This window comes from Drosophila biarmipes, chromosome 2R (assembly GCF_025231255.1).
Source record: "Drosophila biarmipes strain raj3 chromosome 2R, RU_DBia_V1.1, whole genome shotgun sequence".
In the NCBI taxonomy this organism is placed as follows: domain Eukaryota; kingdom Metazoa; phylum Arthropoda; class Insecta; order Diptera; family Drosophilidae; genus Drosophila; species Drosophila biarmipes.
This window is the reverse complement of record NC_066615.1, coordinates 5,484,908-5,510,162: the sequence shown is the minus strand read 5'-3', so window position 1 is coordinate 5,510,162 and position 25,255 is coordinate 5,484,908. Positions and strand designations below refer to the sequence as shown.

The 25,255-nt window shown below is 41.1% G+C and overlaps 9 protein-coding genes across 9 annotated transcripts; 1 reads left to right on the top strand and 8 right to left on the bottom strand.

The window, feature by feature from the left end:
• Nucleotides 1-1,165: 1,165 nt before the first annotated feature.
• On the bottom strand, nucleotides 1,166-1,616 carry LOC108029421 (gram-negative bacteria-binding protein 3). Its single transcript, XM_017101664.3, has one exon. It carries the CDS (start codon nucleotides 1,582-1,584, stop codon nucleotides 1,210-1,212), a length of 375 nt encoding a protein of 124 aa, XP_016957153.1. The 5' UTR covers nucleotides 1,585-1,616; the 3' UTR covers nucleotides 1,166-1,209.
• Nucleotides 1,617-2,072: 456 nt separating this feature from the next.
• Nucleotides 2,073-2,691, bottom strand: LOC108029351 (general odorant-binding protein 57e). The gene is made up of 2 exons (XM_017101541.2): nucleotides 2,620-2,691; nucleotides 2,073-2,566 (listed from the first exon to the last, which is right to left on the bottom strand). The coding sequence occupies exons 1-2, from the start codon at nucleotides 2,674-2,676 to the stop codon at nucleotides 2,222-2,224; spliced, it is 402 nt and encodes a 133-aa protein (XP_016957030.1). The 5' UTR covers nucleotides 2,677-2,691; the 3' UTR covers nucleotides 2,073-2,221.
• A 2,257-nt stretch (nucleotides 2,692-4,948) lies between these two features.
• Nucleotides 4,949-5,504, bottom strand: LOC122818181 (general odorant-binding protein 57d-like). The gene is made up of 2 exons (XM_044092103.2): nucleotides 5,389-5,504; nucleotides 4,949-5,337 (listed from the first exon to the last, which is right to left on the bottom strand). Exons 1-2 carry the CDS (start codon nucleotides 5,476-5,478, stop codon nucleotides 4,984-4,986), a joined length of 444 nt encoding a protein of 147 aa, XP_043948038.1. The 5' UTR covers nucleotides 5,479-5,504; the 3' UTR covers nucleotides 4,949-4,983.
• A 1,060-nt stretch (nucleotides 5,505-6,564) lies between these two features.
• Nucleotides 6,565-7,143, bottom strand: LOC108029350 (general odorant-binding protein 57d). Its single transcript, XM_017101540.3, has 2 exons — nucleotides 7,035-7,143; nucleotides 6,565-6,974 (listed from the first exon to the last, which is right to left on the bottom strand). The coding sequence occupies exons 1-2, from the start codon at nucleotides 7,116-7,118 to the stop codon at nucleotides 6,633-6,635; spliced, it is 426 nt and encodes a 141-aa protein (XP_016957029.2). The 5' UTR covers nucleotides 7,119-7,143; the 3' UTR covers nucleotides 6,565-6,632.
• Nucleotides 7,144-7,266: 123 nt separating this feature from the next.
• LOC108029402 (cuticle protein 8) lies at nucleotides 7,267-8,289 on the bottom strand. The gene is made up of 3 exons (XM_017101634.3): nucleotides 8,161-8,289; nucleotides 7,727-8,083; nucleotides 7,267-7,659 (listed from the first exon to the last, which is right to left on the bottom strand). Exons 1-3 carry the CDS (start codon nucleotides 8,179-8,181, stop codon nucleotides 7,477-7,479), a joined length of 561 nt encoding a protein of 186 aa, XP_016957123.1. The 5' UTR covers nucleotides 8,182-8,289; the 3' UTR covers nucleotides 7,267-7,476.
• A 110-nt stretch (nucleotides 8,290-8,399) lies between these two features.
• LOC108029765 (trypsin 3A1) lies at nucleotides 8,400-9,403 on the bottom strand. The gene has a single exon (XM_017102271.3). The coding sequence runs from the start codon at nucleotides 9,389-9,391 to the stop codon at nucleotides 8,585-8,587; it is 807 nt and encodes a 268-aa protein (XP_016957760.1). The 5' UTR covers nucleotides 9,392-9,403; the 3' UTR covers nucleotides 8,400-8,584.
• Nucleotides 9,404-9,631: 228 nt separating this feature from the next.
• LOC108029766 (uncharacterized) lies at nucleotides 9,632-10,164 on the bottom strand. The gene is made up of 3 exons (XM_017102272.3): nucleotides 9,978-10,164; nucleotides 9,872-9,915; nucleotides 9,632-9,811 (listed from the first exon to the last, which is right to left on the bottom strand). Exons 1-3 carry the CDS (start codon nucleotides 10,069-10,071, stop codon nucleotides 9,632-9,634), a joined length of 318 nt encoding a protein of 105 aa, XP_016957761.1. The 5' UTR covers nucleotides 10,072-10,164.
• A 6,647-nt stretch (nucleotides 10,165-16,811) lies between these two features.
• Nucleotides 16,812-20,483, top strand: LOC108029701 (ventral anterior homeobox 1). Its single transcript, XM_017102168.3, has 3 exons — nucleotides 16,812-17,286; nucleotides 18,721-18,869; nucleotides 19,737-20,483. The coding sequence occupies exons 1-3, from the start codon at nucleotides 17,049-17,051 to the stop codon at nucleotides 20,481-20,483; spliced, it is 1,134 nt and encodes a 377-aa protein (XP_016957657.1). The 5' UTR covers nucleotides 16,812-17,048.
• Nucleotides 20,484-20,497: 14 nt separating this feature from the next.
• LOC108029700 (alpha-1,3-mannosyl-glycoprotein 2-beta-N-acetylglucosaminyltransferase) lies at nucleotides 20,498-24,188 on the bottom strand. Its single transcript, XM_017102166.3, has 7 exons — nucleotides 22,930-24,188; nucleotides 22,440-22,870; nucleotides 22,276-22,380; nucleotides 22,109-22,199; nucleotides 21,971-22,053; nucleotides 21,524-21,611; nucleotides 20,498-21,464 (listed from the first exon to the last, which is right to left on the bottom strand). Exons 1-7 carry the CDS (start codon nucleotides 23,392-23,394, stop codon nucleotides 21,351-21,353), a joined length of 1,377 nt encoding a protein of 458 aa, XP_016957655.1. The 5' UTR covers nucleotides 23,395-24,188; the 3' UTR covers nucleotides 20,498-21,350.
• Nucleotides 24,189-25,255: the final 1,067 nt, after the last annotated feature.

Sequence of the window (25,255 nt, the reverse complement as noted above, 5' to 3'; positions counted from 1 at the left end):
TTCATATGCACCTACCTATGTAATTGTATGAGCACAAACACAGTTGCGGCTGAAGCAATAGCAAAATATTTAGCAACAATTACTGTACAATAGTTATGCGGAGAATTCTCGAAAGTATGCGCAGAAAGAATACCCCATACGTAGACTCTGAAAAAGGGCATCAGAGTTGTAATATACTGCTATCGGGCATTTAATCGGCAATAACACACGGGCATATCTTCGAAATTAAAACAAAAGAACGTATACGGGCACAAAAACAACAAATCTAGTTTCAATCGAAGGGTTTGAATAACTTTTAAGTGGTTTATATTTAAGTACTTAAAAAAGAGAACAGTATTTGCCAGTTCCAGGGTTACGAAACGCACAAATTAACCACACCAACGTCAGAATTCTGCCTCTGCACCGTCCTTTCTTCTCTGGAAAAAATCACTTCAATCTGGGTTTGATTTGGTTCCGATATTACTTTTCTGAGCGCCACTGTACGGAAGGACGTGCATTCCGACCAGTGCATAAAGCAAATTATATCGGTTGGTTTGAGAGCGAGCTTCATTTTACGCAATTTTCAGACCATCGCATTGCAGTGCCCTGCGCTCCATTTCGCCATTAATGCTTCGCGTTTTATTTATGATTAATTACAGCGTTTAAAAGTGCATAAATTTGCATTGGATAAAAGTGTTTTTACTAACGAAAATAATTAAATACGTCACAGCCACAACGAAAAGCGGCGGAGGGCGAGGGCGACGAGAAGCGAGTGCATAAAATATGAATTTACATTAAAGTCGTATCTTTCCTTTGATTTAAATATCAATTGACTTGATTGCATTATGTTTAATCATTACAAAATTTATTCATACGCTTCTTAAAGCTTCTGTTACAGAACAGAATGAAAACGTTCATTTGTAAATGTTCTTACTATAAGGAAAAGAAAAGTCCCTGCTTAAATCAAAAAGGGTGTCCTATACCTCTTATTACTTTCGCTGAAATGCGTCTTAAATAGTGTAATATTTTTGAAAATCTTTAATTTTGAATGCTGTAATTTGTATACCGATTATAAAAAGTTTGTCCAAGTGTAACAAGAGAAAGATTAGCTATCAGCTCGGAACCAGGAGAGCGAACAAGAACCGAAAGTGAGGTCTGTAAATAAACAAGCTGCATGAGCTTTAAGCTCGGTTTAGAAGTTTTATTGCATCATATTTTCGAAGAATGGGATCAGCTCCTTTGGTTGTCATAGCTGGTAACCACATGCGCTCCTTCATCCTGGCGATAGCCCAGTCCATTGTACAGCACGTAAGTCCAGAAGTACAGGGTATCGCCCAGGTTGAGCTTAGTCTCCCGATCCCGAAAAGTCCAGCGCCCTCGCTTCGCATTTGGGATGTCGCGTGCCCATCGCCCTGCCTCCAGTCCGTCGAACTCCTCGTTCAGTTTTCCGTGGAAGGCGAACAGTGAAATGCCCTCCGCGTCCGGAATGGAGACCTCGAATCCCTTGGGATAGAACACGCGCACCTGGGCCTCAGGGGCCTCGTAGCCATGGGCAAAACAATTCGCCACTGCCAGGAGCAGAAGGCACAGCGGAAGTCGACCCATCACCGTGGGTCTCGGAACAGAACTAAAGCTGGTGAGCGGACCCGGTTCTCGATTGGTTTTCCGAAACAAAGACATGAGCGGCAAAAGCTCTTTAAAATCGGAACTTTTGTTGCTCCAACCGGAATCAGAAGCAACAATTTGTATACTCAACCAAAGTATTTATACTTAATTTTAATCTTTAATAACAAAATTCAACAACGCTCTACAGACCAAGAACTTTTACTCATTGAAATGCAACTAAGCTTGTTCATTTTATATTCTTGGTTTCTAGATATAACTTTATTTTTTTGACTGTCTGACAGAATTACTTAAATATACTTTCCAGAGGACATGTCGACTATTGAAAAATGTTTGGTTCTCTTAATTTGAACTCAGTTTTAAAAACACCATCAACTACTCAATTTTCAAGGACATTGTTCTTGAATAGAGAACTTTCGTGCAAGTTCATTTCGGAATTAATGCTCTCAATATCAGAACAACATGGCAAGAAGAGAAAAGTTAAATTGAGTATATTTAACAACTTGTTAATGAACATTCACTACCGCCTGGAATAATAGTTAAGTGGTTGAAATAAACGATTGAAAAAATTTTCAGGGAGGACGTCAGAATTCTGCCTGTGCTCATATTTTCAATGTTTTCAATGTTTTTTAAGCTTTTCCTCAGCTTCTTTTTTTACCCTCCGAAAACAGTTGAAAAGTCCAAATGAAAGTTCACAAAGATCTTTTTCGTCTGAGAATTCTATGCGACAAACGACCAAGTCGGTTGCCACCCATCTCCAGTCCACAACGCCAGATTTCATATACTTATCGATCTGGAGGTCCCCTGACTTAGTAATCAGCCCCAAGTCCAGGAGGACACATGTAAGAAAGCACTTGTACCCCCGATCAATTATGGTCTCTGGCCAGTTCTCCAATACCTGGTGTGCTTCATCTTGTGATAACTCGATTTGTTGTATACACGGATTAAAAACTGCAGAGTTACCCTAGAAATGAAATAATTAAAATTTTTCTTTTAGGGATAGGAAATCAATCCTACATCAACAGTTCCACACAGAAACAGTAAGATTATGTACAGTGCTTGCCGGTCCATCATACTTCAATTACTAAAAGAGAAAGTCCAATGCAGGTTCTTATAACAATCCAAATTAAGGTAATTAAATGTGTGTACAATGGGTATTCACATTTGTAATTGCTGCACATTGAGCAAACTCCATTTCAAATTAATTAGGTATCATGTTACCTAATTAATTCCCCGATTTGATTTATAAACACAAAAATGTGCCAACAAAATAGGAACCCTTGAGAATCTTAATTTGAAATCTGAAACTTCTGATATTAAATTATTGGTTGACAAATTAATTTTTTTTAACTTTGCACACATTTTAAACAAAATCACGATTTCTAATGGAAATTAATTAATTAATTATACAGGTACATAGCAAAAATTTCCCACGAACCATTTCTAGTTTTCCGTGATTATTGGATCCTCCTGAGTAAAAGTTAATCAAACTTTGTTTCATCACCTACAGGTTCCTCGGTATAGTTCAGAAAACAAAAAACCATTGTCCGTGCCTTTCACGGCAAAGCTAAAACTTTATTATAACAGATTTTTTGGAGATATAACTGACTACAAACATATTGGCCATGCGAATACTACCGTAAGTCGACAAGAGAGTTTAAAACTTAAATGATATTTTGGTATGCTGATATAGTGATTGCCGTATATAGGCAATTGAATCTTTTCATTTTTTGAATGTAGCTTTTGCCTTTAGTGTTTCCTGCCTAAAACAGTTGAACATACCGAAAGTGTGCTCACAATAGTCGGTCTCTAGTCTATTTTTATAGATGCATCGTCGTAATGTTGGTGTAAACGCATATCGATCAATAACCCCAGAGTTATAGTAATTGTACAGCGTAATATCTCCGGAGGTGGAAACAATACTATAATATAAGAAAATACAGGTCACATAGCACTTGTGGGTCCTATTAACACTGGCCAAGTTAAGATTGCCGGGCCAGTCCTTCAGCACTTCATTCGCCACCTCTTCTGTAATCCCATTATGGTGGTTACACGGGTGGATAAACTCAGAATTACCCTGCAGAAAAAGTAAGTTTAAGCTAAGTGTTTAAAAATTGTATACATACAAACTGATGTCCAAACACAAGGAGCAGCCATACGAGAATAAGGTGATTGTTTGCGTTATACCCAATCATGGCACTAGTTGAAGTTAACATGGGAAACTGTACATTAAAAGCAAATCGCACTCCACTTTTGTTATAAAAACGTACTTATATTTTTATAATTACTCCAACGCAAAGCATTTTAATAATATTCACTTAGTTCAAAGGAACGACCTCAATTTTAGTTATCTGATCTAAACTTGTAATTATATTATCTAGTTATATGTATATAACAAGAAAGAATGTTAGCTTCGGCAAGCCTAAGTTTGTATACCCTTGCAGTTGTAAAAAAATTCAATGTTGGTTACACCATGTTAATTTTCAAGGACTGTTGCTAGGTTCAGTAATATTAACAAACATTTTTTTCATAATTTTACCGACCGTTTCTTAAAGGGCTTTTAAATTTTCATAAAATTAAATTCAAAATTCTTAATAATACAATAAATGATATTCTTAATAGTAAATAGTAAACTCTGAACCAGGTAAAAATCTAGTAACGATCGCACCTACAGCAAAAAAATTGTGATATCAACTTTTGTGACAAAAATGTATTATACGATCTACTAAATAAAAATATTTCCTTATTTTTTTACGTTCGGCACGCTATTTCATCACCTACAGCTTTCATTACCTACTCGGTATAGTTAAGAAAACAAAACCGATGTGGTTGACCCATTGCCCATGTCTGTGGAATTGGAAGTCGGAGATATAACTAACTAAAAACATATTGTCTATGCGAATATTACCCTAAGTCGACAAGAGATTTTAAACCTTAATTGATATTATAGTATATTGACACATCTATATCTTAAAATATCTCAGTGGACGGCAGAGAGCGTGCGAAAACAACTACTACACATATATAGCCGCAGAATTGATAATCTGCAATGGTGGTCCGATCGTAACGAGTAATACACTAATCGATTGCATACCAACACTTTACAAATATAAATTTGTTTTGGTGCTAAAAGTGCTTGTTTATTTGACTAAATAATTACACGTTCTAAATGGTTGAAACGGGCAGAATGAGAACATTTTAGAAAGAGTATTTATTTTGGCAAATAAACAAGCATTATTCGTCAAAAAAGTCTATAAAATAACTTTTGCACGTCGATGGTGCGCGATCGCCACGAACCCTTTCCTCGGTAAGATGTGTTTTAGTTTGATAAATTACAAGGATGCCCTCAGAGTGATTGCTCTTTATAAGCAATTGAATTTTTCATTTATTGAATGTAGCTTTTGCCTTTAGTTTCTCCTGCCTAAAACAGTTGAACATACCGAAAGTGTGCTCACAATAGTCGGTCTCAAGTCTATTTTCATAGATGCATCGTCGTAATGTTGGTGTAAACGCGTATTCATTAATAACTCCAGAGTTATAGTATTTGTCCAACGTAATATCTCCGGAGGAGGAAACAATACTATAATATAAGAAAATACAGGTCACATAGCACTTGTGGGTCCTATTAACACTGGCCAAGTTAAGATTGCCGGGCCAGTCCTTCAGGACTTCATGCGCCACCTCTTCTGTAATCCCATTATGGTGGTTACACGGGTGGATAAACTCAGAATTACCCTGCAGAAAAAGTAAGTTTAAGCTAAGTGTTTTAACAAATTGTAAACATACAAACTGATGTCCAAACACAAGGAGCAGCCATACGAGAATAAGGTGATTGTTTGCGTTATACCCAATCATGGCACTAGTTGAAGTTAACATGGGAAACTGTACATTAAAAGCAAATCGCACTCCACTTTTGTTATAAAAACGTACTTATATTTTTATAATTACTCCAAGGCAAAGCATTTAAATAATATTCACTTAGTTCAAAAGAACGACCTCAATTTTAGTTATCTGATCCAAACTTGTAATTATATTATCTAATTATATGTATATAACAAGAAAGAAAGTTAACTTCGGGAAGCTGAAGTTTGTATACTCTTGCAGTTTTAAGAACCGCTTTAACAGCTATTATCCGATTTTAATCAAATTATATTCTCAATATGTCCAAAAACACCGAAGCTATAATTTGTTTTATATTATATTCCCACCAATTTTCCGATTGTTAATATGACAGCTATATGATTAGATATTGATAGAATTAAATTTAAAAATTTTTATTTTCCGAGAACTCAACCAACTGGTTACAAACTATAATGATATTGTTGTCATGACTAATTAAAATAGTGAGACTTACGGTTCTCGGTACCTAATCATTTGTGTGATGTTTATTAACATGGTTACAAACTATAATGATATTGTTGTCATGACTAATTAAAATAGTGAGACTTACGGTTCTCGGTACCTAATCATTTGTGTGATGTTTATTAATTCTTTGTGTTCAATAAATTTCCCAGACTAATGCTGTGAACATTCCGAAAGTACGCCCTCAAATATCGGTCTCTTTTCCATACTCATCGCGGCACTGACTCATTAATGGTGCAAAAGCAACATCATCAAAGATGCCAGAATCGAAATATTTACCCAAAGCAACCAGATTGTAAAGGAAAAATATGGACGATACATAACAATTGCGGGTTCTGTTACCGCTGGTCAAATTTAAATAGACATGGATACGTTTTATTGACATTAAACTTGTTCAAGGCCACAGGAAACTTTAGACTAAAAGCAAACCCTCTAATTCTATACTGAAAATGTAATACTATATTTATATTACCAATTTTACAGAAAAGAAAGAGCTCAGACTCATTATAGTATGGACCGAAAATTTTTTATTTCGCGACGAGTTCTTTTTTAATAATTTCAAAATCCACGGATTTTCACCAACATTTTCTTTTAATAGGCAAGGTAGATTTTTGGCGTTTCTATTGGCCTTATAAATATAAATGTTATATCTAACTAATGTAGATTAGTTACTTTGTGTTTAGTAATTTCTCCTGCCTAAAGCAGTTGAAGATACCGAAAGTGTGCTCACAAATGTCCGTTTCTTTTTTATACTCATCGCGGCATCGTCTCATGGTAGGTGCGAACGCGAACTCGTCAATAACTCCGGAGTCGAAGTACTTGTCCAGACTAAGCTCTCCAGAGAAACCCACTAGATCGTAGTATACCAAAATGCAGGTCACATAGCACTTGTGGCTCCTGTTAACGCTGGCCAAGTTCAGATTGGCGGGCCAGTCCTTAAACAGTGCATCTGCCTGCTCCTCCGTAAATCCATTATGATGCGGACACGGGTCAAAAAACTCAGAGCGACTCTAGTGATAAAGAAGCTTGGTGCTTAGAGTTTTAGAACCAATGATCGCCCTGTCACTTACAAACTGGAATCCCAACAAGAGAATCCCAATAGCTCGAAAGACTACTGTCATTTTTCCAAACACCTGACTAGTTGAAGGTGCCATAGGTAACTACACACCGAAGGCATTCAACTGAATTAAGTATTTATAATTAGTGAACATCAAGCCATCTAAATAGCATTCATTCTTTACAAAAGGGGCTCAATTATAAAAAATCTGATATAAGCTATTTGTTTTAGAAAATATCACCAAATCAAGTTCTGAACTGTATTTTATTTGTATTTTGTAACAAAAAAACATATTGCTCAATATTAAAAAATGATTGTTTGCCTAATTGATCTTTCAGATATTCTACCCCATTTCCGATTTCAGAAATCATGAAACCAATTCACAAAATATGTGTTTCTGGAAAGTTCCTTTTTGTTTTCATGTCAGACCAATGGCTGTGCGGCCAAAGCACCTCTTACGGGTGGTACTGACCATCTTCGATTTCTCCATGCTCGGATTGGGCGGCCAGTGCCATACGCTGTGCCTCCTGCTGGCGTCCAATGGCCGCGTGCTCGGCTGCGATCCGCTCGAAGGCGCTCAAGTGCTTCTGGGTGGCATGGGCAACGGCGGCGCTGGCATGCGGAGCGTTGGCGAGAGCCTAGGAACGGAAAACAATGCCGTCATTGCACACTACTTGGAGCCACACCTGCCCGCGGAATACTCACTGCTTGGCCGGGTGTGTGACTGGCGTGCTCTTGCGCAATTCGATTGTAGGTCTCGAAGTGCCTCTTCTTGGCAGCCTGGACGGCGGCACTGTCCTCCAGTTTGTGGCTCAGCTGCGGATGGAAGCCATGCTCATCCGCCACGTACTGCACGGTGCGAACCTGGTTCTTGGGATCCACATAGGAGAAAGCCCCGCGAATGACACCCGATCCGTCAGAAACCTCAGTGTGCTGGCGATCCACATGACCGGGAGCTCGGCCAGCCTGGTAGCTGAACACATACGGACTAGCTGGAACCTTCGGTTCCGGGGTGACCAGGTGGGATACATCCGCTCTGCTGGCTCCCAACAAACAAACGACCTTGACATGGAAGCAGGAAGAGTCACAATTGAGCAACGCCTGATGTAGTGCTGAGGCAGAGCCGGTCGCTAACTTACCAAAACTATAATCTGCTTCATGGCTGGGTAATGTTGCCTCTCTACTCAAGCTGCGATTGGTAACTGGCGGCGACTTGGATAATACTTCGGTTCGAGAGAGCCAAAAACTGGTATTTGGCCCGCCGAGATGCGCATTTTAAGTGCGACTACGATCGGCTTAGCCAGCCACGATCCCAAACTTGTTTTTACATTTTGCATTCATAAACAAGGTAATTTGGCATTAAAGAAAAATTAACAAATTGTTGTTCGATAAGTAATATTTTATGTTTTCGGTTAGTCATCTGAACTTGAGAATTAGCAAGTTGTAGCGTTAGAAAGGTGTAATTTACAGAGGAGGTAAATCTTATTACTACGTGATAACTTAGATATATCCGTGATTTTATCTACTATTTTATAGGTAGTAAAGAATTAGTTTTAAGAGAAATTAAGCTAGACCCAGCTCCCCCGTTGTCTGCGCTATCCAGTCACCAAATGCGGGAACCTTTGTGTAAACTCCAGGAAACATGGCATTGGCGCAGCCAAAGCCCCAGGATACAATGCCGTACAGCTTCATCTGGCCATTGATGGAGGTGACTAGTGGTCCTCCTGAATCTCCCTGGCAGCTGTCCCTCCCGCCCACCTGAGTTCCCGCGCAGAACATGGTGTTGGTCACAGAGCCAGCTCCAAAATAGTTCCTGGCACACTGATCCTGATCCCTTAGCTGGACAACTGTGTAACGCAGACGCTTCTCCGACTGCATCTGTGAGATCGCCTTACTACCCCATCCGCTGACAAAAAGCTGGGCCGCCGGCTGAATCCTGTCCTCACTGGTGGCCAGGCCAATGGGTTGAATTTCCCGGCTATAGACGAGCGGCTGCTGCAGTTGAACAATAGCAATATCGTTGTTCATCCTCGTTGGCTCGTGGAACTTGGGATGCGGTATAATGCGGTGGACCTGAATATAGCTGCCTCCCTTGGACCAATCAGTAGACCCGGCTCGGATCACATAATATTGCGGTTTGCTGTGCTCCAGCACACAGTGGGCCGCAGTCAAGATGATGGTGGGCGAAAAGATGGTTCCACCACAGGCGTGGCGAGTGCCCAACTGCAGGGACACTTGGTGCGGAAAGAAGGTGATGTGCGTCTCCCAGCCGCCGACAATCCGACCATCCTGACCACCATCCGTGGAGTTCTCGGCGGCTGTGGTCCAGATAAGCCAAAGAGCTATTACCAGTCTAAGTTCCAAACTCATCGTTACTTCTTTAATTGCCAACTGCGATGGATTCTTAGGCAGCTCGTCTCTTTTATAAGGGAACTCCAGGGCAGTGGCTTATCTTATCAGCGTGCCCAACTCTTCTGGTGGCCCTTGACCTTCTCCGGCTATCTCTTTTGGGATTTATGGATATTTATGCATGGACATGGCTCTTTCGACAAACTAAACGGGTGGTGGAGGTCGGGATGGCTGCTAGTGTCTAGGCTTTTGCTCTTCCAATCATCTTTCCATGGCCGTCACCTGCTCCTTGAGGTAATCCAAGTGGTTGACACTATCCTGCATCACATCGTACTGGTAGCCCACGTGCTGCAGGATCAGCGTCATCTTCTGCAGATTCTGGTGGCTGTATTCCGAGACCACGTCCACTTGGGTGAAGTTCTTCAGGGTTTGATGCATGATCTGTGCGGGAAGTTCATATCTCAGTTTGGGGAATAAAAGGCATTTGAAGGTATAGCTCACCTCGTTGCTCTTGGAGCCCCTGACAACCTGTCGGGCCACAGATCCTGGAAATATCCAACATCCATCTTTAGTATCGATTTATTGGGAGCACCCCGTAATAACTCACCCAAATTATTCACGTTTACACCCACGCGGGCACACAATCTCTTCTTGGACTCGTCGAATAAATGTCGAGCACTTGAACTGGTCGCAGAGGCCATTTTATTTATGGTTTAACGCTGTTTAAATGTTAATAAACTCGCTAATTGTAAACAAAGTCAGGGAGAAACAGCTGAGATAAAATATTTAATGGCCATTCCAGTGTTGTAAGATAGTTCGATGGTGGTTCGCTCGACAGCCGCCTAGAGGGCGCTGGCGAACGCGGTCATTTTATAGTCGGCGAATTGAAAAGATGCAAAGCGAATGAGCAGTGACTCAAACCTTAAAGAAGGGCACTATTTGAATTAGTTTTGTAAAGACTCAGCGTTGTCACTATCGAAATAAAAGACTCTGTGCTGCCAGACCGACGAATTTCTGTGTCAACCTAATGGGCTAGAATAATTTTGGTTTTTTGTAGAATTTAGTAGTATACGTATAAAAAAAAAAACAAAAGTAATCTAGTGTCATCAGATTGAAAACAATTTATATTAATGCTACGAAAGAGAAAGAACAAAAGATACAGCAAAAATATAGCATTTTTTAGCTTTATAGAGTAAAGTTATTGTAATTTTGCAGAATAAACATTCGACTTTCACCATAAACCATCTACAGGGGTGGTCAAAAGTATTTACACAAAATAAAAGTGAAATATACTTGTAATGTAAATTGAACTTGCTTCGTTTAACTTTTAGCATCAATGGAATGGCTGTTTGAATAATGCACTACTTTTATTAACCCATTCAGTACTTATTGAAACTTCCGAATTTGTGTAAAAAATCCACCTTTTAAATGTTTATCCTTGTCTTGAAAACTCAAGTTTTTTTAAGCAAAAAGTTTCTTAAGAAAAATAAAAGTAACTGCATACAAAATATTTTCAAAAATAATTAATATTTTTCTATTTTTCATACAAATTTTTCCCGAATCATAAAAAATATAAGAAAAATTATTATTCTCTTTGGTTGATTGGAAAAATTCAATTCAGTTTTCACTGATGCATGTATGTAAATGTGACAGAACGGAGACGCTAGAAGGAATAACTGAAGAAATAGGAGAAAATAATGTAGAGAAGGTCCTCCAAGAACGAGCCAAGGCAAAGGCAATTTTAAATCGTGAAATATGCTAAATAATTGAAAAACAAATAAGTTTTTTATCTAGTTCATCCCTTTTTAGCTTAAAAATAAAAAAAAGAAATAAAATTAAATTTGGACGAGGCGAAATTGGCAGTTACCAAGAACGGTCATAGACACTACCCACCAAGCTAACGAGGTAAAAATCTAGGGATGAATGCACCTACAGCAAATATACGTATTATACGATCTACCAAATATGTACAAATATATTGAGCTTCTTAACATCGTCTAAGACTTTTGTAAGACAAACAAACGCGTTCCCACACCCTCCTGGTGCGCTTCGTCACTACGTGGACTGCCGTATACAGTGATAATTACAAATGAATAAACAATATAGTGTCCTCTATCCGTTTCTTCGTTATTAAAAAGTTCTACCCTTTTGTTCGGTGAAGGGTTTCCACGGCTATTGGACTTCAGCACAAAATCAACACATTTAACGAGGAATAAGTACATGCTGATTTGTTTCTTAGATCTCTTTAATTTAAAATTATCAGAAGAAGCCGTAATAGTTGAAAATTTAAATCTAGTTACATTTGCTGATAAGAATCTTGATTTTTAGTTAACAGAAACTCTTGTGATAGACTAACATGATCACTTGCATATCTGTACCCTAGACATAAATGGGCAGGATGTTCAAGTCGCGACACACTGTCGACAGTGTGGAATCTACTGAACCTGCCCCTGGCTCACATCCCGATTTCAGGAACCCACATGCATGCCCCCAAAAACTATCCGGAATTCCATGCTGGCTGGCGCCAAAAGGCGTGTCGCTAATTGTCCCTAAACGTCGGCATTAGGCGCCAACTTTCAAACAGGAAGTCAGAGGAGTCGGAGTAGCTGGGGAACCACTTTCTTTTGGGCTTCCAGGCCGAAGTGTCTCCCACAATTGCCCTCTTAGTTGCCACATCGTAGCTAATAATAAAGGCTAATTAAGCGATTCTGTGCCAACACCTGTAGTTCATTTCGACCCTCCGTCTCCCCTAATGACAATAAATTGCCGCTAAGTGTCACCAATAGGCATCTGCATCTCCATCTCTATCCCCTTCTCCACATCCAAAAGACCGATTCCCTCCAGGCTGGACGAGAGCGCTTCTAATTAATTTATGATTTTCCTCACCGCATTAATCTCCCTCTGATGGCGGCGTCTCGAGAAAATGTCGCGAGCCCCAAAACAAGACAACAGCAAAAAATGTCATGCAGATGTGGCCACAAAGGTGGAAGGAGGGGGATCGGTGACTCCCCGTCCACCACATAGAATGTTTGTGGCATTATGGGTATTAGGAGGGCTCATGTTCGGGTTAGGCATTTGTCATAATTGCCGCAGGGAAGCGCGTCAAACATTGGAGTACCAGGCTTACTTAGTCGATCAGAGATTTAAGCATACCTGCATTAAAACAATTTCTGGGAAATTAATTAAAACATGTGCTCATCACTTGGCCCCATAAATCTGCCGGCACAAATATCAGTTTCAATTTGTGCGTGAAACTGTTTGATATCGCAGGCCAGACTGCCGATGTCAATTAGTAGAATCACTAGAGGACCGGCACCCCTTCCTGGGAAGGGGCAATTATCCGCCACTCGAGGGGAGCTGCCTCCGTTCCCGGCTCCACTTGGCTCATTAAAATGCCGGCGCAATTGTTGGAGATCGAGGAGAATCCCATCGATGCGTTGAGGTGGCAACACGGAGCACTCCGCACACTCAGGATGCAAGCTCAGCCAGAAGATGCAGTCTCCAGAGCTGTCACTCAGCCCTGAGTAATTACACCAAATTAATTGCCCGCGGTTGTCAGGGCTAACATTGTCTGCTAATTTTCGTCGATTGCACAGCTTTTCTTTAATTGTCGCCATCAGCGGCCCATGAATCCAAATTGATTCTGCATTTGATCCAAGCAAAATAAATCAGATTAAATTCCCATTGAACCCGTAAAAAACACTAGTAAAAGCACGGAAATCCGAGAAGATTGTGTCGTAAAAAGCGAAACACTCCTATATGATTTAAACTGCATGTTTTGTAAAAATCTAATTTGATAATTGGTTGTAATTTATGAGTCTTGTCTGCTCGCCTGGGACATAAACACAGCACGGAATGACGCCTTTTGCTCCTCGAGCTCCTCCCCAAGCATGTTTCTCGGAAGCGAGCTCTCCGCCGAGAACAGGGAACTCACATCCCATCTCATCCGTTCCCGAACTCCGAATTCGAAACGGGCGCACATTAAATTAATAATATGCAGTTTATTCCCTCTCATTTTTTCTTTATTATTTATATCTGTCAGCTTATAAGGCGTAGGCTGGTGTGCTTTGGATGTTTTCCTTTGCCTGAGGAAGTATTTATGAATGAAATTAACAGCATACTTTAGGAGGAGAGGATAAGATTCATGACTGATATTTATTGCAGACTTCTGAAAGGATAATGCAATCTGTACACGATTAAGTCCCTCTTTACTTAAATGCTGAAGTAAATCATTAAAAAGATTTTCAAAACTTCGTAAGTGAATAAAAAAAGGGTCAAAGTTCATTTTTAAAAAAGCTCATTCCTAATGGATCCTTTATTTATTTACATAGACATACTTAAATACCTTGACGAGATCAGGAGTCTTGGAAATCAACTTATAGGTCAGAAAATAATATTTCATAATATAAAAGAAAAATACAGTTCGTTTCATTTTAAACAAAAACCGAAAAGGCACTCTTCTCGATCTTGAAAAATTGTAGTGTCATCCATATCCATATCTTAGCCTGCTCTATTAGTTTTTAACACTAATTAGCTTCGAGGCAAACAAATAGACAGCCCATGGAATTAATCAGGGTACAATTTCCCAAAGAGTTCAATGCACGCCCGCAAAGGAATCCCTGGTGGTGCGTCCAACGTCACCTTTGACGTAATCGGAAACCCCAGGCATATCCGAGAGACAATGGCGTGGGAGTGTCGCAGATACAGATACAGACACAGATGTTTGGCCGGAGCAGCCCAATGATCGATGTGCCAGCGAGACCCGAGTTAGATGTAGCCAACACCCCGCAGGACTTGATGCATCATTAGCTGGATGCGATGACAAAAAGAGGGGACAAAAAACATCGACATTATGGCCGGAGGACGGACTGTTCCACGCGACCGCCAGTGCAACTCCGCCCGGACCGCTCTTCCACCGTGATTTATGCTGCGTGCGCCTGACAAACACTCGAGAAGTGATGATTTATAATGAAGATGCATGCTCGGTTATTAATTAAATTCTGACGCGGCAGCGCTCCATTTAACGTTAAATGCGATCATCAGACGAGCTCATCTGGTTGGGTTTAGGGTTTTCGGGGGTCTTATGCAATAACCGGGCGAAGGGCCAGCAGGTCCCTAATTGATTCGGAATGCCAGAGTCAAAAGAACGGCTTATATGGAATTTGAATATGGATTACCATCCTAAATTTATATTTTTAACGCTGCGAAGACAGATAAATCTATTAAACTACATGCTTATTTTATTTTAGAATATCACTTAAAAAATATAGCTCTATTATTTATTTATAATAGTAAATTGTAAAATAGTTTAACATTTCTTCAGAAAGTTTGGTAGATCGGTAGCGCTAACGACTAGGTTGTTTCCATTTCTATACCCTTGCCGAGGGTATAATAATAATATTAATCATAAGGAGACGTTTCCGACCCCATAAAATATATATATTCTTGATCAGCATCACTAGACGAGTCGATCTAGCCATGTCCGTCTGTCGTCCGTTTCTACGCAAACTAATCTCTCAGGTTTAAAGCTATCGAACTGAAACTTTCCCAAAAGTCGGATCGGTAGGAAAATAATATACAAAAAATATGCATATTTTTTATACATTTGCAAGGGCTTAATGGTTTCAGCCATAATTATATATTATTGATCAGCATCACAACTCGACTCGATATATCCATGTTCGTCTCTCCGTCCAAATGTCCGACCATCTGTTTCTACGCAATCTAGTCTCCTAGTCTTAAAGCTATCGGCATGAAACCTTCCCAAAAGCCTGCAATAGAAATGCAGGTAGTATACAGGTTAGTTGGTACGAGCCGGATCGGCCACTAAAGCAAAAAGCTCCCATAGATGTGATCAACAAATATTCAAGAAAAGGTTAAAAAATACTATTTCGTTGTTTTTTGTCGTATTAAGTTTTACTTTTGGGAATATCATCCTATTTATTTCAAATAAAATGAAAAAAAACGGAATAGTTTCTGAATTGGGTAATTAATGTGAAAACAATAAAAAAGACCGTTATTTATTGTATAGGTAATATTTTTGTAAGTTTTTAGCTTTCTAAAAATCGAAAAGCTCTCGGACCTACAAGGATTGGTCGAAGTTAGTTTCCTTTCTTGTTTTTTTAAAAAGCCCATCATTTTTTAAACAGAACATTTTATAATGAATGTATAAATTGTGTATGCTCTTTATTGATTTATTTATTAGAATCAACAAGCAACGATATAAAAATCAATGTATAGTGCACTGGTCTTCAATTGAACTTCAAAGGTCCAAGTGGTATAAAAAATGGCCAACAGATTGGTAACTGATTCGGAATGCCAGAGCCGAAGCAAAGTCTCCCTCTGTCTGGCAGTGGAATTTGAAAAATGGCAAGCAATAGTCGAATATTCATTAAGCGCAATTATGAAAATTAAGTTGTCATTTTGATTTGAGTGCCCGCGACACTCGGGCATGCGGCCCCATAAGGCAGATCCGAATCCCCTCGAAGCCCATCCCCGCCAGAACTCTCATTAAATTAAATCAAAGTGACAGCTCGGCCGGCTAAATGGATGCGATGCCGCGATTCGTCCTCGCCTTTCGCCCTTTCGCTCTCGCGTCCCGGCGACTAATTAACGTGTTTTCACATATTTTGTTCAAATCGCGCATGAATAATGAAGACGTTATCACACGGCCATCCAGGCCTGCACGGCACCCTGTAGCACAGTAAGAGACGTGGAGTTGGCTGCTGGCCAATTGGAAACCAGTGTCGCCCATTCCGCCGGCTAATTTCTCAGATCCTCCCCTCTACTCGCATCTCGATTCCCCCGTTCCCATTTCGCAGCACATTCTGCCTGAATTATGTGTTCATAATTTCGAGTTAATGAAAGTTTTACAGGGCCCGCGAAATTGGGATGGTACAGTCAAGGAAAACACTTTCAAAAATGTTCCTCTTCCATTTGCAGAACCAAAACTGAGGAGCACCACGCTAGTCAATAAAAGTAGTGCAAGAAAATAGATCCTTCCATTGAAAACTTATTTTTGCCCAACTGAATAAATAAATCATTTTTAGTTTCATGTTGCTAATAATAAATTATTTTTCATAGTTTTTTATAACTGCTTAATTTGTCGAAATATAAATTATCTCAAAACGGGGACACGTGCCCGCACACCAATGCAGTGAAACCAAATCCAGCCGCCGATACTGGTCGGTTGCTAATTAATCAAACGAATGAAATTAATCAAACGAATGAAATATGTTGGCGAACGTATTAAAAATATTTAGCAACCCATCGAAATATTAAATAGCGCTACTTGTAGACAATTAGCCAAAAATTATGACTTTTAATCACGAGCAGCGCGACCAAACGAAACGAAAATCTTGTGGACGGAGACGAGCAAGAGCCACGCCCTCCCCGCCACGATTTCACACATGTTTTAAAAATAACAAATTTGTGAGGGGAATGTGTTTCCGTTTCTTTCCGTCTTGAGGACCGGCCGTATGAAGATCCGACTTAGGCTCCGCCCCGCCAGGCGATCATCTTGAAAAATCGGCCAGTGAGCAGGATGCTCCGAATATTCAAATTAGTTTTCCGTAAGGTCTTGACGCGCGCTGTTGTCTGCGGGACGAAATTCCGTACGGTTTCAAGAGTATTTGGAAACTATATACCGATTCTAAAACCGCTTTAAATCAGAAACAAAATGAATTCGCAATCGGCGGCGCGTCGTTATCCACACAGTTTTTCCATCGAACAAATTCTGGCCAAGCCGGAAATGCGAAGCTCCGATTCCTTCGAGGGATCGGCGCAGGATGAAGCTGGTCGCGGTGGCATATGTGGCGGTGTTTCACGTGTTTCGAGTCCGGCCACATCCAGCTGCTTGGAGGATAACTTGGATGATGGCAAAAGTGATATCGACTTGGCCTCGGATGATGGAAACGGTGCGTATGATTGATATGCTAGCATATGTCATAAGGAAATGGCTGAATAATGGCTTTTTGCCCGGACATAAATTAGAATTAAGCACCACGAATCCCGAATAATTTTTTCATACCCCTATGCGAAGTAAAAGGGTATGCCAGATTCGTCGGAAAGAATGTCCCAGGTAGAAGAAATCCTTTCCAACCCTATATAGTATATATGTATATTCTTGATCAGGACGACTTACCGAGTCGATGTAGCCATGTCCGTCTGTCCGAGATCTGAGATCTCGGAAGTATAACAACTAGCATTTTGGGACTTGTCTTCTTGAGCTTCCTGCAAAGCGCCAGTTTGTTTCCGCACTCTGACGCCCACACTCCGCCTGTAACTGTGGCTCCCACATGTAAGGTGTTAGAAAAAAGGTTTAACCCAAAAGTATTCTTTTCGTCAATACCCGTGGAATAATCTAACAAAATTCCACAACGCCCACTCTAACACCCAAAGCCTAAAAAAATCGTAAGTTTGAACGTTGAAATCTCACAATCTCGCTTTGCTGCTTGTCTATCTCCATCTCCTCTTTACCTGTGTAACAAGTATCTGATAGTCGGGGCACTAGCCTATAGATTTCTTTCTTATTTTAATTTTTTCTGAGCCTCTAAGTTGGTTAATGCTCCAAGAAAATGCAAAGGAGAGGTTCTGAAAAACACAACATTACACCGTGTTGACTTGAGTTTTTTGATTTAAATAAGCTAACTTATAGACAAAAAGAAAATGTTTTAATGGTTATAATAATAATCACACAAGAAATATAGACGGCTATACAAACGGAATCATTTTGCAGATTCGAGTTTTTAGTTCAGATTTGTAAGCACCTCTTTTTAAGTTTTTTTTTGAGTAGAATGACCCATAAGTAGCGAAGCGCAATTCGTAATTATGGGTAACAGTACCGAGAGCCGCCCACCTGGATGATCTAGTGCTCACGGCTGAATGATCTCGTCTGTCATCTGTGCGATCAAGAAACAAATGATCAGAAATTAGCTTTTCGGGTGACAGGGAATAGCCATTTACCTTCTTTTTTCGCACCCCAGCGCAGTCGACTAATGATGCAAATGTCAAAAGCAAACAAAGAGGGATCCCAGTATCAAAGGAAAGCCTCCACCCGTAAAGAAGGAATTTATACGACAATTTGTTTTCGGTCTGGCAAGAGATTGTACGGCAAAATGGCCAATTAGCCGCCTTGGCTAAGTGAAATGCAACGTTTTGATTTTCACATGCTGATCAAGGGGTTTTTGGGGTGGGGGACCGCGGATGCAGCCTTGCCAACGGATCGACAAATTACAATTAGGCGAAAATAGTTGGCACCGCTCTCGGGAATGGCCGCTGTCGGTAGCAATAAATGTCTTATTCCGATCCCCACTCCTAATGATTGCGATTCCCATCTTATTCCGTTGCAGGCCTTGGGGATGACCGCAAGAAGCGTCCGAGGACCGCCTTTTCGGCAGCCCAAATCAAAGCCCTGGAAACCGAGTTCGAGAGGGGAAAGTACCTTTCGGTGGCCAAGCGAACAGCACTAGCCAAGCAGCTCCAGCTCACAGAAACGCAGGTGAGCAATGGGATCCCTAAAAATAATGTAGTCAAAAGATCAATTGATATTGTGTTCTACGTAGCAAATTTTGAACAATCGAGTTGGTATTGATCATAAATTTCAAATCAATTATAAATGAAGACTTGTTGATCATTTGATCACTAGAATGATATGAATCCAAAATTCGAATTAGGGGGAGCCTGTTTTAGAGGCTTTAAAAAATCGAATTTTTTTCATAAATGTCTACTTAAAAAGGTGTCCCCAATTTCAGAAGCAAATTCCAAGTAGTTTTAAAGTTACGGAAGAAATAGTAAGAAAGCGTCGGAAAGGAATACAAGCGGACGGAAAATTGACGTGCGATTTCTCGATTTTTCATTTTTACGGTTTAGCTAGTTGGCGGGAATGATAAAAAAAGAAACGTTCTATCGGAACGAGACTAAATTTATTGTATTCGGGATAAACTTCTCTTCTAGTTGAACCTATTAAAACTTTTGAAAGTTATGAATAACCTACTCTTTAAACAATCTAAAGTTAATTTTTTTAACTTCAAAAAAAAAATGTTGATTTTCTCTCTTTTTTATTTTCTTTGTTAAACTGGAATTGAAAATATAAAATTTGCTGGACTTTTTTCTTTCGGTCTTTTGCTGTCCCGCCGCACGACAGACATAATATGACACATATTTAATTAAAAGAATTTTAGAAGACTGTCGAAATATATAACAATAAAACCTAAAAGTTTCGTTATTTTTATATTTTTATATTCGATTTCTTTTCTACCCAAAAAAAATCGTTTATATTGTAATTCAATAATTTTTTTAAATTATTCAAAAATTCATCCGTCGCCTGGTAATTATAACTATATTTACATACTGTACCCCAACACAGATAAAGATCTGGTTCCAGAACCGCCGTACCAAGTGGAAGCGCAAGTACACCTCGGACGTGGAGACGCTGGCTTCGCACTATTACGCCCAGCTGGGAATCGGTGGATTGGCCAGACCAATGGTGGTAGGAGATCGGCTGTGGCTCTTCAGCCAGACGCCAACGGGCCCCACGCCTATTCAGTCCATTATGCTGAATGGTAGCGGATCGGCTGCACCCATGGCATCGGCGGCAGCCCCCGGCTCACCCATGCGTCCGTATCCGACGAGTGGAGGAATGCCTCCGCTGCCGGGTCCGAGTGTGATGGAGAGTGCCCGCAATGCAATCCTGGCACGCGGACAGCCGCTGAACTTCGCTCTGCCCTTTGGAGTGGCCAAGCCACCGGTGGGCGGTGTGCCCTCAGCCAGCTACATCCCTCGCTGCAAGTCGTATGCGAGCAGCTACGTGGATTATGCGGCTTCCCTGCCACCAAACGAGGCCTATCTGCAGATGAAGTACGCCTCACTGCCGCCGGAAACGGAAGGCGGCTCCTCCAATGGGTTGGCCGAACTGGAGCGCGTCTTCGGGGATGCGAACGCCAACTTCCTACAGCAACGGAGCACATCAGCCAGTGGAGTGGCTGCATCCTATGGCCACGACGGATTAAATCAAGCCCAAAGGAGCCGAAGACCCACGCATTCAGAGTCCGAGTGCAGCGACATTGACTGCGAGCTGCTGGACGAGGATGAGGAGCCACCAGCTGCGGAGTAAAACTACAAATGTCGTTTAATCTTTAGAATTTATGTTTCGTACGTCTGTCACACACAAAAATATGCTCATACAAAGGGTAGTCATAGGGGGTAGAGTACATGTCTCGTCCGTGTAGATTCCATTACAACTAGCTGAGAGTGGCACACTTTCAGACCTGCCCGGGATTATTGGCTCACCCCTCGTGGCCCAGCACTGGTCTAGTTCTTGACCTAGTTCTAGTTCTAGCGCTAGTTATTGCTATTCTATGTTACATTGTGGGTCGGGTATTGATTACTAACTGGCTCTCAACAATTAATAAATGTAAATTAATTAATTAAAAATCACAAATCACAAATATTACACGTCCCTTGCCGTTAGAACTCGAGATGGATCAACTTAAATGCTAAGAATTGTTACATGCTGAGTACCATAACTTAACCAATGCTATAACTATTTGCAATTCAGCATGGTAAATTAAAAGATTTAGAGAGCTGTAACAAAAGCGAACGACACTGACTTATTTACAATTCATTGCGTTGCTTGTGTGGCCTGCTAGAATGGAACACTTTGGGCTCTTGCCACACACAGTTCGGTTAACTACTATACATAGTGGAGACTCATTTGATTTGATTTCGTTACGCCAACAGTAGGGCCGCAGGTCAGGGAGTGTGAAGAACGTACTGACTCCTCAAGGAATCGATCTCCAAACTCCCCAACCCTTGCGATGGCAATAAACAGCAAATGCTGTTCGAGGAGATTCCGTAGTTACATCTTAGCTAATTGGTCAAACAAAAATAAAAAATTCATAGGGCTATTTTTTGGTATTACAAGCACACGAGCTAGCTGTGTGGTGGAGGTGGAGTTGGCGATGTTCAGACTTTAGCGTCGTTAGCTCCAGGAGAGCTCGTAGCCCTTCCAGTTGGCATTCGGTGCCAAGTGCACGCGCCTTTTGTTGTAGTAGAAGGAGACGATGCCATGGTAGGCGGTTCGAGGAACACCGCTCTGCAAGGATAAGGAATGGTTTCATATTAGAAATGATTGCGACCAAGGAGTTACCTTACCTTAAAATCATCCATCAACCCCAACATCTTGGTTGTCCGCTTGTATTGCTCCCTTGTAGTATATTGGATGCGAACTGGTCCTTCGATTCTGTAAAGGAATCAGCGGATTTTAATGTTTTCTTTGTTTTTATCAATGTAGTTTAGGTCCGCAGTCGTCAGCTCCCCATTAAGCATAGCGAATAGCTTAGCTCAGCCTCAGCCAGCACAAGCACACCAATAAGCTGCCTTGCAAATTACACACACAAAAAAAGACAAAATTTTAAATGCTGCTTTAAACTGGCGAAACAACAATTTGTTTCTACATATGGGTTATCTTAAAATGTTCTGAATCACGGAATTCTGCTGAATCATAGCTTCTCATATAGCTGAAACGTTTCGAAATAATGTAGCCATTTCCAAGAAATTGCTATACGGAGATGTTATGTAAACAATAAAAGAAAAACTCACCTAATTAGGTTTCGACGCAGTTCATCGTATGTAACAATAGGGTACGTGTATACGCGTCGCAAAAACGTGTTATCATAATTGTCCTAGGGAGATAATGGTAATTAATGCGGTCAAGCAATACATCACTTGTCTACTAACCTTTAGCAAGTAGCTCATATTGATTTTTGTGAACTGCACAAAATTCTCGCTGAGTTTAATGTGCTTTAGATACTTATCAAAGAACAAACCGCTGTAAAAACATGAAAAAACAAACCCATTAGATAATTGATGTCATTTTGTCCCAATTTGGGCTTCCTATCTCTTACTTGGATACGCCTATTTTTCCAAACGTGCGAGTCCGCGATATTTCGGGCCTAATGCACACGCGATCTTTGCGCTGGGCCGGATGACGTATCCAATCATCCCAGAAGCTAGAACAGTTAACAGCAATTAGCGATCTGCTGGCAAATGGCATAATTGTCCTACTCACGATTTGGGCCATTTGACCGACAACTCGCCCCACAGCTCTTTGGTCATCATCCAGCCGAGACCGGGAAAGAAGTCGGTGCGGTAGAGCAGCTCCGGCTGCGACGCGTCTACCACGGCAGCCTTACCATTGTCGTTCCAGGCGGAAACGCACCACAGGCTGGGATCCTGTATGAGCAACTTGTGCGTGCCCAGGAAGTACTCAAAGAAGTCGGGCGCCACGTTCAGATCGTCCTCGACAATGATGACGAACTCGAAGCCCACGCCGAAGGTGGTGTTCAAGGCCCAACCGTAATGTCGGGCTATCTTATAGTAGCCCTTGAACTTTTTCTCCTTGGGCAGCACGGTGATGTCGCTGAGATCGGGCTGCTCGATGAGGGTGACCTGATTGCCGTAGGAGAGGATTACCTCCTTGGTGGGCTCGTCGCCGCAGTCCTGTAACATAGCCATTAAATAAGATTTATTTGAGCTGAGCAAGGATAATGTGTGCCTACCTGTGACACTATAATGGGGAATTGCTCAACGCTGGGCCGGTACTGGACAAGATTGTCGATGCACTTCTTCACCGACACCCGATTGCAGGCGAAGACCAGAACTGGGAAGACGGGCTCGCCGTTGGCCAGATATGTTTTCGTTGGAATGCGCGCAGGGGCCGCCTTGGCCACCAGCTGCTCGGGCAGCTCCGCTGATATTTCGGCGGCAACGATGCTAATCTGGGGTGTGGAGGCCGGCGAGGGGGATTGGTTTGCTAGGTACTTCAGTTTTACAAATTCGAAGACGCTCTGTGCGAGATGGTGACTCTCATGGTTGGCCTCGCGTGCCTGTGAGTTGAGTTTGTATGCCTGATGCGCTTGATCCCGGCTAGAGGTGACGCCCGTGTGGCGCAGCAGCAGATAGTAGGTGGCATAGGTCCACGTAACCAGAAAGCCGACTACCAGCAGCACCTTGCGCGATCGCATCTTCTTGTGGGGGAGGAATTGGTGGGCGGAGTTGGAGGGTGTCTGCTGCACTGCGTCTCTACCGCTGCAGCGGCATTGGCGAGAAGCTGGCTGATCGGATTCGGTGGGATTGGAAGCTCTGGGCTGGCTCTCCTACAGCAAAACACCCGTGTCGAGCAGCCGTGTCCAACAAGCGTGTCCAGCATCGGGCACGGGCCCAGCTGGAATCGTCAGCATCTACGATGTGTATATGTCGTGTGTATTTTTAGTTGCGGGTCGTGGGTCGCACGTCACACTCCAGCGACCGCCAGCCTGGCAGATTTCGCAGATTCTCGGGAACTCGGAATCTAATCTGTGCGGTGGCCAATCGAATCGCGGATGTGTCACACGTCACACTGATCCACTGGAAGTCCGGTTGATTTGTTCGCCGGTTCGGATGCCGTGTTTGTTTGCCTAGCTGCCGGTTCTCGCTTCAGATGACAGCCACTGGTTACGTGTTTGCCTGTAATTTGTTTGCATTGCTTAAAAAGTAAACCATTCTGTGATGGAGATGGCACAGCAGCAGCTCGTGCGTTCGATACTATCGGTGTGGCCAGACGTTCAGCGGAAGTACTAACGCGTCTCCAGAAACGTGTTTAGCAGGGGGACTCACCGAAATGATTTCCATCAAGGCGGCTCATTTGAATTTCTGAAACTTAAACTGAAAAATGTACATTAATACCTATGATGCGAATTATAGACTCATAAATAGTTTGTGAAACATTTTTTAGAAGAAGTGTGATAATAAAAGCAAACGAAAGCCTTTGAATTAACAAAAACATAGTACCAGTTTTCAAAATTTATTTGTTTACACTGCTAACACATAACAGTTTGCTTTTCCGCTATTGTAAGACTACCTGATTAAGAAAACCTCACCTGAAATTTTATGTGTTCTAACATTTATATCGAGTTCGGTTAAACATTTTCCGGTTATCCACAAATCACTTCAAAAGTATTAGACCCCGATTTAAAGCGGGAACCTGCTTTATAAGCATCAAAAAATCTATTTTTGTGGCTACTTTTTAGGAAGGAACGAAATCCTTGATTGAAATGAAATGTTTAGGTTTTGTTACATATTTAAAGAGTCTTCTAAATTTTTTTAAAAATAAATATATTACATATTATGCCTGGTGCAAGCATTTTGCCGAGGCGCCTCAAGCGTGCAGATGTCCTGCAGCGGGAAAGGTGCAGGTCGCACTTTTCCATCCGAAGCAAACAAAGCAACATTTTTTCTTAAATGTACTATAGATGTGTAAAAATTAGATTAATCATATCTTTCTAAAGTTTTCTTTAGGTTCCACTTAAAGATAATTTTATTATAATAATATTATAATATTATTATATTGTCTCGTTCCTTCTTCTTCACCGCCAATTTGGAAAATTCGTTACAACGAAAGGACGAGAAATCGGACGTCAAAGTTTTCCGGTCGCGTGTAAGATACCCCGACCCTCGCTCACTATTTCTTTCTTAACTTTAAAACTTTAAACTTTAAATCCTCATGAAGCCTCTAATCAGGCTCCGCTAACTTTTCTATGATAGGAAACAGAAAGTTGGTAAAATCAGCGACCATAAACTAACATAAATTCCAAAATAGTTGTCTTAACTAACATTAATTTTATTATCGTTGTCAAAAGAAGCAAGGACATAATTTTAACATTTCAGGAGCAAGTTGATTTGATATGAGTTTGAGTTGTTTGGGATATCTGAATAACATATTTTTTTTAATGTAGTCAAACTGGTTCCAGCTGTTTAAAATTACCTGTTTACCCAGCTGTACAAATTAATTTTAGGCAAGGCATTTTCATTCTCATAACTTTATTAAATTTTGCCGGTTGTTACGAC

What these genes read in the sequence shown, in the direction of transcription:
- LOC108029766 (XM_017102272.3), bottom strand. Translation starts at nt 10,071, where the DNA reads ATGGCCTCTGCGACCAGTTCAAGTGCTCGACATTTATTCGACGAGTCC. An exon ending in TGTAAACGTGAATAATTTGG is followed by an intron (nt 9,916 to 9,977) that starts GTGAGTTATTAC and finishes GGATATTTCCAG; the next exon opens with GATCTGTGGCCCGACAGGTT. An exon ending in GGGGCTCCAAGAGCAACGAG is followed by an intron (nt 9,812 to 9,871) that starts GTGAGCTATACC and finishes CTTCCCGCACAG; the next exon opens with ATCATGCATCAAACCCTGAA.
- LOC108029350 (XM_017101540.3), bottom strand. Translation starts at nt 7,118, where the DNA reads ATGGCACCTTCAACTAGTCAGGTGTTTGGAAAAATGACAGTAGTCTTT. An exon ending in TCTTGTTGGGATTCCAGTTT is followed by an intron (nt 6,975 to 7,034) that starts GTAAGTGACAGG and finishes CTTTATCACTAG; the next exon opens with AGTCGCTCTGAGTTTTTTGA.
- LOC108029351 (XM_017101541.2), bottom strand. Translation starts at nt 2,676, where the DNA reads ATGATGGACCGGCAAGCACTGTACATAATCTTACTGTTTCTGTGTGGA. An exon ending in TTCTGTGTGGAACTGTTGAT is followed by an intron (nt 2,567 to 2,619) that starts GTAGGATTGATT and finishes TTTCATTTCTAG; the next exon opens with GGTAACTCTGCAGTTTTTAA.
- LOC108029765 (XM_017102271.3), bottom strand. Translation starts at nt 9,391, where the DNA reads ATGAGTTTGGAACTTAGACTGGTAATAGCTCTTTGGCTTATCTGGACC.
- LOC108029700 (XM_017102166.3), bottom strand. Translation starts at nt 23,394, where the DNA reads ATGCGATCGCGCAAGGTGCTGCTGGTAGTCGGCTTTCTGGTTACGTGG. An exon ending in GGAAAAATAGGCGTATCCAA is followed by an intron (nt 22,200 to 22,275) that starts GTAAGAGATAGG and finishes ATGTTTTTACAG; the next exon opens with CGGTTTGTTCTTTGATAAGT. An exon ending in CTGCGTCGAAACCTAATTAG is followed by an intron (nt 21,612 to 21,970) that starts GTGAGTTTTTCT and finishes ATTCCTTTACAG; the next exon opens with AATCGAAGGACCAGTTCGCA.
- LOC108029421 (XM_017101664.3), bottom strand. Translation starts at nt 1,584, where the DNA reads ATGGGTCGACTTCCGCTGTGCCTTCTGCTCCTGGCAGTGGCGAATTGT.
- LOC108029701 (XM_017102168.3), top strand. Translation starts at nt 17,049, where the DNA reads ATGAATTCGCAATCGGCGGCGCGTCGTTATCCACACAGTTTTTCCATC. An exon ending in GGCCTCGGATGATGGAAACG is followed by an intron (nt 17,287 to 18,720) that starts GTGCGTATGATT and finishes ATTCCGTTGCAG; the next exon opens with GCCTTGGGGATGACCGCAAG. An exon ending in TCCAGCTCACAGAAACGCAG is followed by an intron (nt 18,870 to 19,736) that starts GTGAGCAATGGG and finishes ACCCCAACACAG; the next exon opens with ATAAAGATCTGGTTCCAGAA.
- LOC122818181 (XM_044092103.2), bottom strand. Translation starts at nt 5,478, where the DNA reads ATGTTAACTTCAACTAGTGCCATGATTGGGTATAACGCAAACAATCAC. An exon ending in TTGTGTTTGGACATCAGTTT is followed by an intron (nt 5,338 to 5,388) that starts GTATGTTTACAA and finishes CTTTTTCTGCAG; the next exon opens with GGTAATTCTGAGTTTATCCA.
- LOC108029402 (XM_017101634.3), bottom strand. Translation starts at nt 8,181, where the DNA reads ATGAAGCAGATTATAGTTTTG. An exon ending in TGAAGCAGATTATAGTTTTG is followed by an intron (nt 8,084 to 8,160) that starts GTAAGTTAGCGA and finishes TTCCATGTCAAG; the next exon opens with GTCGTTTGTTTGTTGGGAGC. An exon ending in GTCACACACCCGGCCAAGCA is followed by an intron (nt 7,660 to 7,726) that starts GTGAGTATTCCG and finishes TTCCGTTCCTAG; the next exon opens with GCTCTCGCCAACGCTCCGCA.